This window comes from Rhinoraja longicauda, chromosome 1 (genome assembly GCF_053455715.1).
Source record: "Rhinoraja longicauda isolate Sanriku21f chromosome 1, sRhiLon1.1, whole genome shotgun sequence".
In the NCBI taxonomy this organism is placed as follows: Eukaryota; Metazoa; Chordata; class Chondrichthyes; order Rajiformes; family Arhynchobatidae; genus Rhinoraja; species Rhinoraja longicauda.
Window position 1 is genome coordinate 130,205,645 of NC_135953.1, and position 12,584 is coordinate 130,218,228.

General features: G+C 39.7%; 1 protein-coding gene across 2 annotated transcripts in view; it reads right to left on the minus strand.

Moving 5' to 3' along the window:
* fstl5 (follistatin-like 5) overlaps positions 1 to 12,584 on the minus strand; it is a 614,890-nt gene that overhangs the window by 41,083 nt on the left and 561,223 nt on the right. For both annotated transcript variants that reach the window (XM_078406756.1, XM_078406747.1), the window contains one exon: positions 2,161 to 2,268. In XM_078406756.1, coding sequence (XP_078262882.1) covers positions 2,161 to 2,268 — 108 coding nt within the window. The remainder of the gene's footprint in view (positions 1 to 2,160; positions 2,269 to 12,584) is intronic.

A 12,584-nucleotide genomic window follows, 5' to 3' on the forward strand; every position in this document is an offset into this window, starting at 1 on the left:
TGTTGTTGTTATAATAAAGCTGCAATCCCTTATAGATGGAATTAATGATCGGAGTGTGCTCTGATGATGCATTTTAAAAGCTGGGGAAGTATTTTTTTGAAGATCATGCACAATTAATTAAAATTAAAATTAATTGAAGCCTGAGACTTTTTGATGTTATGAAGTAATTGTAATCCTTATTTTGCACTAACAGATAATTTATGATGTGAAAAAGTAGAATAGCTCATTATCGATGCAAAAACTAATCGAGACAATAGACAATAGGTGCAGGAGTAGGCCATTCGGCCCTTCGAGCCAGCACCGCCATTCAATGTGATCATAGCTGATCATGCGCAATCAGTACCCCGTTCCTGCCTTGTCCCCATACCCCCTGACTCCACTATCTTTAATAGCTCTATCTAGCTCTCTCTTGAAAGCATCCAGAGAATTGGCCTCCACTGCCTTCTGAGGCAGAGAATTCCACAGATTTACAACTCTCTGACTAAAAAAGTTTGTCCTCATCTCCGTTCTAAATGGCCTACCCTTTATTCATAAACTGTGGCCCCTGGTTCTGGCCTCCCCCAACATTGGGAACATGTTTCCTGCCTCTAATGTGTCCAATCCCTTAATAATCTTATATGTTTCAATAAGATCCCCTCTCATCCTTCTAAATTCCAGCGTATACAAGCCTAGTCACTCCAGTCGTTCAACATACAACAGTCCCGCCATTCCGGGAATTAACCTAGTGAACCTACCTCAATAGCAAGAATATCCTTCCTCAAATTTGGAGACCAAAACTGCACACGGTACTCCAGGTGCAGTCTCACTAGGGCCCTGTACAACTGCAGGAGGACCTCTTTGCTCCTATACTCAACTCCTGTTGTCATATACCCAACATGTCATTAGCTTTCTTCACTGCCTGCTGTACCTGCATGATAACTTTAAGTGACTGATGAACAGAGACACCCAGACTTTCAATTAGGGTCAGAATACCAATGCAGCACATGTACTATTAAAGGTAATGTGCTTGATTTTGTATGACTACTTTCCACTGATTTAAATAACAGAGTAGAATTCCAGTGACACGCTGTTTATCCGTGGGTGAATCTGACGGAAAAGCCCAAGTAAGAAAGTGCAAACCCGGTGATGAGGTTCTATTTATGAAGATTGGTTACTGCGCATTTAGTCAAGGCATCAAAGATAATAAAGTTTAAAAAACAGCAGAAAAGATCGAGTGGGAAAAATGCATAAATTGCTTTACTATTTTTGAAGGGCAAATTCCATTTGATCTGTAGTGATCGGTAATATTTTGACAATTTTGTTTGGTGGATCAAACTACAGACATGAGCTCAGTCATGATTGTATAATGATAAAGGCTTCTTGGTTTTAAGTGGAAACAGACCAGTGTGACTTTGATGTGCAGGATAGAAAACTGCAGATGCTGGTTTAAATCGAAGGTAGACACAAAATGCTGGAGTTAACTCAATGGGTCAGGCAGCATCTCTGGAGAGAAGGAATGGGTGATGTTTCGGGTCGAGACCCTTCTTCAAGACCCTTCTACCTGTGTGACTTTGATGATTAATTAATATTTCCATAAGACATTAACACTATCTTTTTTCCTCTTAGAGATCTCTATAAGAGATCTATCTATAAGAGATCTATCGAGATGAGAAAGTTTTTTTTCACACAGAGAGTGGTGAATCTGTGGAATTCTCTGCCACAGAAGGTAGTTGAGGCCAGTTCATTGGCTATATTTAAGAGGGAGTTAGATGTGGCCCTTGTGGCTAAAGGGATCAGGGGGTGTGGAGAGAGGGCAGGTACGGGATACTGAGATGGATGATCAGCCATGATCATATTGAATGGCGGTGCAGGCTCGAAGGGCCGAATGGCCTACTCCTGCACCTATTTTCTATGTTTCTATGTTTCTATAACGTATAAGGTGTGCTCATCATTAAGATACCAGTTGTTTATTGGTCCTGAAGTAGTAAGTAGTGGAGAATTTTGGACATGAACTTTTCATAACGCTGTACAATCAAATCAGTCGCTTGCAGTTTGTATTGGACCAGTATTTGCTCTGTGGTAAAAATTAAATTTGAGAGAATATAAATTTGTAACATCTTTGATATAAAGTTATTGCTCATGATGTACAGTTAATCAGTTACTGTAAATGGATATGCTTACCTGCAGAGTTGGTGAGGTTTTCTGCATATCACCCCAGCTAAGAACCCAGACTTGATCGTGTGATTTATCATAGTGAAGTTTTACTGGAACTGGATCGGTGGTTACGACCTAAAGCGGGGAGTAGAACTGAATGAAGTGCTGTTACAATCCCCTAAATTATTAACAATTAGAAAGCTCACATTGTTCTCCAAAGCTATTACAAATTAACGGAAAAGATTACTCAACATCCAAGAAAGTAACAGTACTTTTTCTCTATTTATGGAAAGCTAAGAATTAGTTTGTGTTTCACAGTCTCAGTTAAAACAGCTATTAAATTAAATGTAACTGAAGTGAACAAATTAACATTTGACTTAAGGTCCTACGGTCAGCTGGGATTATGAACACCATACAATAGTCTTTTTTTGGTTTACTTCCATGTGCCAAGCTTTGGGTGTGCCACTTTTGTTTCCTTTAATTTGGCTAACTCTTAATATGGACCATTTCTGTGCTTTGTTAGGAAATGTAAGAAAAATTAGATATTATCTCCAACTTAAGACCATATGTTGTCTTATACAGACTTGGAAATTAGAATACCTTTATCCTTGCTAAATATTTAAACTTATGATTCTTATCATCATATCATATCATATATATACAGCCGGAAACAGGCCTTTTCGGCCCACCAAGTCCGTGCCGCCCAGCGATCCCCATACATTAACACTATCCTACACCCACTAGGGACAATTTTTACATTTACCCAGCCAATTAACCTACATACCTGTACGTCTTTGGAGTGTGGGAGGAAACCGAAGATCTCGGAGAAAACCCACGCAGGTCACGGGGAGAACGTACAAACTCCTTACAGTGCAGCACCCGTAGTCAGGATCGAACCTGAGTCTCCGGCGCTGCATTCACTGTAAAGCAGCAACTCTACCGCTGCGCTACCGTGCCGCCCGTGGATTTTTTTACAATCATCATCTTTCAGTCAATTTGCCATTCAGTAACATTACAGTAATCTCCACTTTTCTGCCCAACTCAATATCTCCAATTTCCTTAGAATTTAAAAGTCTATTTATTTCAACTTTGAATAAAGTCAATTTCAAAGATTCATCACCTGTGTGCAAAATAACTCATATCAAGCACAAGTGACTGAAAGCTTGTCTTCAGAATTTTCAGCCCAGGATCTACCCTGTCAAGGCCTCTCAAAACCACTAACCGCCACCTTTAATATCGACACCCCTTTCTGTATCCCCTGTAGCCCAAAATGTTATCTCAATTTCCTTTATAACAGCATTTAAAAGGCAGGTAAATGGTTAGGAAAGGTTTTGAGAGATATGGGCCAAACATTGGGAAATGGGACTAACTTAGATGAGGCATCTTGACTGGCAATAATGAGCTGGGTTAAAGGGCTGTTTTCGTGCTGTATAACTCTATTACCTCCATTGAGCGTAGAATTGCAAAGATTCATAAACCTCTAAGACTATAAAAGTCTTAAATGGATGCCCCTTCAACCTCAGACTATGCCACGTAATTTTAGTTCTAATCATCCTTTCAGTATACACCCTACCACACCCCTTCAGAATCTTAAATCTTAAGTTCGCCTTTCTTTCTTAATTCCAGCAAGTGTAGGCCCAGACTTCTCAATCTTTCCTCATAAAGAAACCCCCAATCACAGGGATCAGTTTAGCTGATATTTTCTCCACTACATCTTGTCCTGTGCCATTATTTACAAAGACTATTGCCAACCTATTAATTCAGTCCCACTTCCCTGCACTGACCCCATATCATTTAATTCAATGAAAATCCAAATATCCAAAATGCTATCAATCCCTGACTCAATTGTATTCTGTAACATTCATTTTAAGCGGTCAATCCCAAATGTTCTCTATCTTCTGAAGCAATTTATTTTCATCTGAATCCTGAATGACCTATTATTTGGAGACCATGATTCTAGCAACACAGACTTAAAGGAAAGAGCAGTTGTGTGGTGTTTTCCTTCAATATAAAGCTGAGCCTATGTCCTTGGCTTACTGAACTCCCTCAACGTTTAAGCAAGACACTCCATCCTTTCACACTCCATCCTTCTTGTAGCCCAAATAACCTCTCCCAGGCTACACTTATGATGCATTGCTCTTGGGAACTATCTCAATTGCTTTCTAGCATGTATATCCTCCAAATTGCTTTTGTCAATTTGATGTGTACAATGATTCATGTATTGTCGGATCATTACATAAATATTGTTACCATATTATCCTATTTCTTGATATATAATCGGGCCAATATTAAAGCTACTGGTCAGGAACCTATAAAACTGCTCCTGCTTATGCTTTGTGGCACTTTGCATTCTCATATCGCGACCTGTCCTGATTTCCTAATCTTTCAGCTAATCCTTCATTGTCAAGGTTGACACCATGCTTCTTCATCCCCTATCCCTATTTCTCTTTTATCTGTCCTTTTGGAACATCGAGTACTCTTGAATATTTAGTTCCCAACCTTGGTCATCATCCAACCATGGCCCTTTAATAGCTATTAGATTAAATCTATTTATCTCTGGTTGTTCCATTATTTCTTCTAACATGTTGCAAATGTCTTGTGCAATTAGATAATCTTAGCCCTTTAATCATTGTCTCTATCTAATTTGACCCTATTCACTTGGCAATTACCGCAAAATACACTGTCTCTTCCTGTTTCAATCTATTTGTGTTTTTCTCAAAACTGTTCCAAGGCATTGATTTTTATCTTTTAATATATTTCTTCTCATCTGAACCCTTAACCCCTTTTGAAATGATAGTGATGATAGCTTAGAAAAAAGCAGGGATTGCATTTAAAACCATGTACATTTGCAACTTGCTGCGTAACGTTAACAAAGCAAATAATAGCATTTAAGTGAACTCGGTAGCTCAAAAAAGTGACTATAACTTCACAGCATGTGAAATGTTTGGGTAGTAAAAGGATCTTCAGCACAGCAAGATGTGTTGCTGCATAAAATCAATAATTAAACAAAAGAAGAACCCAGCCTTCAGCTCTTGAAAACTGTCCTTTTTTTAACCTCGTCATCATTACAAGTGCATCGAAATTTGTTACGGAAATTTAGCAACTAATGTATTAAAAAAATTATTTCAATAATTATTTGAAAGCGATTACACACTAATAACTGCCTGCAAGTAGAGCGTATAAAATTCTGATATTACATGATGTTTTGTTTCAAGAGAAAATTTAAAGTGATTCATTCCTGAAGAAAGTTCTAGCGACTTGCTGGTATTAAATGATTTATCAAAAAAATCTTCCTGCTGTTCTGGAACAACAGACAGTATTAATACTTAATTTACTGTAAAATTCTCTGCTCCCACCACACCACAACATGTCAGAGGATCATTACCAACAGCCTTGGAAGAAAATTATTTGAAAATAATGTTTGGCTTTCTGGGTATCATATCATATCATATCATATATATACAGCCGGAAACAGGCCTTTTCGGCCCTCCAAGTCCGTGCCGCCCAGCGATCCCCGTACATTAACACTATCCTATACCCACTAGGGACAATTTTTACATTTACCCAGCCAATTAACCTACATACCTGTACGTCTTTGGAGTGTGGGAGGAAACCGAAGATCTCGGAGAAAACCCACGCAGGTCACGGGGAGAACGTACAAACTCCTTACAGTGCAGCACCCGTAGTCAGGATCGAACCTGAGTCTCCGGCGCTGCATTCGCTGTAAAGCAGCAACTCTACCGCTGCGCTACGGTTAATTTTGCAGCACAGTGTTGATTTCACAAAATTACTGGGTTTTGTTCTCTTTCCACTTGAGAAATTCCACTCTTAAGTCAAGTCAAGTCAACTTTATTTGTCACATACATATACAAGATGTGCAGTGAAAGTGGCAATGCCTGCGGATTGTGCTAAAACTACAAAACAGAATAGAATTATTTTTTTTAACACAAAAACTAAATTAATACAGTAAATTAAATTAGTCCCTGGTGATATGAGACTTAACAGTCCTGATGGCCTGTGGGAAGAAATTCCGTCTCATCCTCTCTGTTTTCACAGCGTGACAGCGGAGGCGTTTTCCTGACCGTAGCAGCTGGAACAGTCCATTGCTGGGGTGGTAGGGATGTCCCATAATGTTGCTGGCTCTGGATCTGCACCTCCTGATGTATAGGTCCTGCAGGGAGGCGAGTGTAGTTCCCATGGTGCGTTCAGCCGAACGCACTACTCTCCGCAGAGCCTTCCTGTCCTGGGCAGAGCTGTTCCCAAACCAGATTGTGATGTTTCCAGACATGATGCTTTCTACAGCCCCAGAGTAGAAGCACTGAAGGATCTTCAAAAAGACTCTGAATTTCCTCAACTGTCTGAGGTGGTAAAGACGCTGCCTTAGCGTTACTCACCAGTGCGGCAATGTGTGTTGTCCATGTCAGATCCTCTGTGATGTGGACTCCCGGGTATTTAAAGCTGCTCAGCCTATCCACAGTAATCCTCTTTATCTCCAGTGGCGTGTATGTCCTCGGATGTTGAGCTCTTCTAAAGTCCACAATCAGCTCCTTAGTTTTTGTGACATTCAAGAGGAGGCTGTTGTTCTGACACCAGAGTGCCAGATCAGCCACCTCATCCCGGTAGGCCTTCTCATCGTTGTCGGAGATCCGGCCCACTACCACAGTGTCGTCAGCAAACTCCCATGATGGAGTTGGAGCTGAACCTGGCCACCCAGTCATGTGTGTACAGGGAGTACAGTAGGGGGCTAAGGGCGCAACCCTGGGGGGGGATCCTATGTTCAGGGTGAGGGGGTTAGATGTATTTTAATTTCAATTTTATTTCAAACATAAATTTACAATGTGATCACAATGTGGATGTTTTTTTTGTGAAAATGTCTTGTTGGTTTGGGATTTTATTGAATTAGCTCAAGGCATTCTTATGAATCTTTTTGCTGCCTTATTAAACATGTTACCAAGCTTCACTTAGCATTTCTTTAAAACAACAGCAAAAGAGACAGGGGTGAAATATCTTGTGCTTTTTATTGGAACTTTCCTATTTCATATCTGGTACGCACTTCAGCTTGGTATGGATTGGGCAGTGTATCAGTTCGTGGGAGAATTGTTATTTAGTTTTCCAATTTCTCAATTCATTTTTTCCATCATGTTTTGTGTTCTACCATTGCTTGATTAATTGGTTGAAAGATACAGCTTGGGAAAAGGCCCTTTGGCCGACGAGTCCATGGCCATACCTGTTCACATTCGTTCTGTTATCCCACTCTCCCATCCAAAGTTTCAACTTACAGAAACCAATTAACCCACAAATCCGCACACCTTCGGGAAGTGGGAGGAAACTGGAACACTCGGAGGAAGCCCACAAAGTCATAGGGAGAATGTGTAGAGTCAATGGAGACCGCATCTGAGGTTAGGATCGAACCCGGGTCTCTGGCGCAGTGTGGCAGCAGCTCCATCAGCAGCTGGTGTGCCGCCCAGGAGTAACATTTCTTGATGTTGATTTAGATTTTTAGATTTAGATTTAGAGATACAGCGCGGAAACAGGCCCTTCGGCCCACCGAGTCCGCGCCGCCCAGCGATCCCCGCACACACACTAGGGACAATTTTTTTTACATTTACCTAGTTAATACCTGCACATCTTTGGAGCGTTTTATCATAGTTACTTCTGAAATGCATATTTAATTTTGTCTTAAAGACCAATTACTGCTTATATATGAACATGAGAGAGGGTCAGTAAGATAAAGAGTACTTAGTCTAAAAATAATTACTTTATTTCCTTTTAAAATGCAATTTTATTTTATTGCCTTTGTATTTTCATTTTAATCTTCTAAGGTAAATAAATAAAATCAAGTGGAAAGATCCAATCTTCTTGAAATGCCATTCCAACCACAGAAAACAAATTATTAAAAACTCCCAAATGTCAAATTCACAGTGCAATATCTATTGTTTAATCCTGAAAAGCTGCTCTTTGCAGATGGGATTCTCATGATCCTATCATCATGATCATATCACAAAGGAATTCCTGTAATATTTGATGATCAATGTCATCAAATTTAACCTGACAACATCCAGTCCTGTTACTAACCCTGTTACTAACTTGCCTTTGTGGAGCTTCTACTGTCTTTGGTGAACCGATTTCCTCATATTTGCAAATGCAATTCTTTTTAACCTGGTTAATTTTGTTTGTGTGGTCTGCAGTTCTGTAATCTACCTGAATGAATCTTTTACTTACATCATTTACCATCTCAAAAAATGTCCTCTCGATAAAGAAAAGGTCAATTTGTAGTCTGAAGTCACTTTAGCAATACCACGACAGTTTATGAATGCTCTTTTCGAAACTGACGATCTTGAACTATACACGTTTTTCAATGAGCCGAATGCATCAGCCAAGCTTAAAACTCTACAGATAAATGCTATATAAATATTTATTATTTATTCCTGTTCTCTGATTTCTATCTATTAAGCAATCCTCAACTAACATCAGCATATGACCCAAGTACCATTCACATTCAGTTTAATAACCTTTAGAATGTCACCATCTTTTTACAAGTCCCAAATAAATTCCATCAACTCAATCATCCTTATCTACTCTGCCAATTTAAACCTCATGAAATTTCAATAGATCAGTCAAATGTGATTTCCCTTTCATAAATTCAGTTTGACTTTGTGAAATCCTATTCGTATTTATTCCAAGTGCCATTTCCTACTACTGATGTCATGTTAATTGGTTAACTCGTCAAAAAATCCCCATTTCTTTTCTCTCTCCTTTTTCAAATGGTGGAGATACTTTTGCTATTTTCAAATCTGTGGTAACTATTCCAGAATCAATAGAATTTAGACAGATGACAACTAGTGCATTCGCCATCTCCACAGCCATCTCCTTCAAAAGCCTAGGATTCAATTAATTGCCTTTCAATACCATGTATTTCTTCAGTTCTACATTTTACACATGCTACTTTCTTTGCGATGCTAATTTACTCTAGATTCATACTATTTCTGGATGATTTCCTGCACAATTTGCAAATCATATTTATTTTACTCTCTCTTTCCTTATTCCCTTAAATAATTTATTTTATGTAATGGATCCACATTAACCTTGTTATTTTTACAAAACTAGATATAAGACCTACCATCTGTTTTTATATTTCTTTCCAGTGTACCTCTCTCCTCCCAATTTTGCTCAATGCCCTGGTCATCTTTTACTAAATTCTGAGATTTCTCCATGCTCAGGCTTACTGCTTTTTTGTTAACATTATAAATAAGCATTTCCTTCGATTTAATACCTTCTTAAACTTCTCTTCCCAGGTACAGCTTTCAATATTGTTTCTAATCTCGAAGGAATATCTTTTTATAAACCATCCGCTAATTGTTAGCCATTGCTAGATGACTGATACCTCTTTTAATTTGGTTTCCCAGTCTACCAAAGCCAACTCATGCCTCAAGGCTTGACAATTTGCTTTATTTATATCTATGACAGTGGCATTAGAATGAAATAAATCACTTCCAAACTTTATTTACATTTTATCATATTATGATCAATTTTCCCTTAAACACTATCAATTAAATCCTTCCTTGATACACTAGGTCTAAGATAGTCCATTTCCTTTTGCTTCCTCAACAGACAATCTCAAAAACATCTCCAATTAACTTCATAAAGTCACTATCCACTGCTAATTTGGTTTGCCTGGTTTCCATAATTATACTCTTGCCACATGCTTGATAATGTGCCTGGGGCACTTTTACTTCCTAATTTATACAATGCCCTAGATTATCTTTAGCATTTGGGAGTCTACACATAAATCCTACCAATGTTTTCTGTGCCTTGATGTTAATTAGATCTGCCCAAAGTGATCTTACTTCTTAATTTACTGATCTCACCTCCAATAGACTTCCTGTATGAGAGGAGTTGATCTTTAGAGTTGGTGGGAAATGTAATCCTGCACGTATCCACACTCCAGATCAAAGGACTCCAGAACCTCAGCCTTTAATGGCATGTTGGCCTTCATAACGAGAGGATTTGAGTATAGGAGTAAAGACGTCCTTCTGCAGTTGTATAGAGCCCCAGTGTGACCACACCTGGAGTACTGTGTACAGTTTTGGTCTCCTAATTTGAGGAAGGACATCCTTGTAATTGAGGCAGTGCAGCGTAAGTTCACGAGATTGATCCCTGGGATGGCGGGTCTGTCATATGAGGAAAGATTGAAAAGACTAGGCTTGTATTCACCGGAATTTAGAAGGATGAGAGGGGATCTTAAAGAGACATATAAAATTATATAAGGACTGGACAAGCTAGATGCAGGAAAAATGCTCCCAATGTTGGGGGAGTCCAGAACCAGGGCCCACAGTCTTAGAATAAAAGGGAGGCCATTTAAAACTGAGGTGAGAAGGAACTTTTTCACCCAGAGAGTTGTGAACTTGTATGTTTCAATAAATGAGTTGATGGAAGCTTGGAATTCAGTCTCCAAGTGCATTGTACATTGTAACATCTAGTCCTACTAATCAATATTAGTGAGAAAATTATGACAATCAGTTTTAGAAGTGATTAGATGTCCATGTGTGGGTATATTTGGACAAGTTGTTGTTTCCATATGTTAGAAAGTTAAGATTTACAAAGGTCTTGAAGGGAACAAGAAACTGTAGAATTTTAGAACTAATCTGAAGCAAAGGACAGTGATATCCATTCCTAAGATTAAATAGTTTAGTTTAGTTTAGATTAGAGATAGATCATGAAAACAGGCCCTTCGGCCCACCGAGTCCGCACCGACCAGCGATCCCCTTTCACTAACACTATCCTACACACACTAGGGACATTTTTTACATTTATACCAAGCCAATTAGCCAACAAATCTGTAGGTCTTTGGAGTGTGGGAGGAAACCGAAGACCTCGGAGAAAACCCATGCAGATCACGGGGAGAACGTACAAACTTCGTACAGACAAGCACAGAATCAAACCCGGGTTACTGGTGCTGTAAGCACTGTAAGGCAGCATTTCTACCACTTTGCCACCATGCCGCCCTAAAATAATGGGTGGATTATTGAGTAAAACTGATGTAACTAATGGGTCAGCATAGGCATAATACTAAACATCACTACACACTAAAGTAGTTGTGAAGAAGGCTCGGCGATCGCTTCGCTGAGCACCTGCGCTCGGTCCGCATTAATCAAACTGATCTCCCGGTGGCCAAGCACTTCAACTCCCCCTCCCATTCCCAGTCTGACCTTTCTGTCATGGGCCTCCTCCAGTGCCATAGTGAGTCCCACCGGAAATTGGAGGAACAGCACATCATATTTCGCCTGGGTAGTTTGCAGCCCAGTGGTATGAACATCGACTTCTTCAACTTTAGATAGTTCCTCTGTCCCTCCCTTCCCCTCCTCCTTCCCAGATCCCCCTCTATCTTCCTGTCTCCACCTATATTCTTCCTTTGTCCCGCCCCCCTGACATCAGTCTGAAGAAGGGTCTCGACCCTTCCTTCACCCATTCCTTCTCTCCTGAGATGCTGCCTGACCTGCTGAGTTACTCCAGCATTTTGTGAATAAATAGTTGTGAAGAATATTGAGTTGGGTGTACTGTCTCTTGCTCAGCTAAGTCCAATGACAGTGATAGCTTGTATTTGAGCAAGGTTGGTAGGTGCAGGGTAATTGGCCCTGAATCCTGAATGTAATGGAATGAGAATGATATTGGACAGGAAACATATTAACACTAAATTTGAGCTTGGAATGATATTGGACAGGAAACATATTAATACTAAAAAGAGATCACAAGAGCAAAGAATTTCAGCAGCAGGACAAAGGCAAGAGCAAAGATGGGCAATGTTATTAGGGTGGAAGTTGGTAATCTTTACAATGGAGGGACATAGGGGGAGGGAAGAGTATTTAACATTAGGTAGGATTTCTAAGTCTCAACACCATGGATGGCCAGAATTATGGAATGGATGGGAATCATGTGGTGTTTAAGGTCACAGCTTTAGATAATGGCTTTGATCATGCCAGCACTGCATTCGAGCAAATTTAAAGCTCATCTCTGAATGAACGTTCATCAGTTATATGGAAGAGAGTGACTGAGAAGACTGGAAGAGCTTGTCTTCATGACCAGCCATGTCTGTGCTCAAAGAAAAAATAAACTACAGATGCTGGAACTCTGTAACAAAAATAGAAACACTCAGCAGGCCGCACTGCATCTGTGAAGAGAGAAATGGAGGGAATGTTTCAGGTGAATGAAGCTTCATTAGTTCTTATGCCTTCAAAGGGCAGTTGGAGGAAGAGGAAGCACAAGGAACCAAGGACAGATTCCGTGGAAAATCCAGGGTGAATTGAGTGGGAATACAACGATAAACCGATACTGGAGGGTGCCATGGCAATGATTGGATATGGCAGAATCTATCCAAGCAAGGATAGGCACAGAGCCTGACAGTTGGGATGATGTAAAAAAAATACAAAGTTGTGTCTGACCAAATTAAAGAT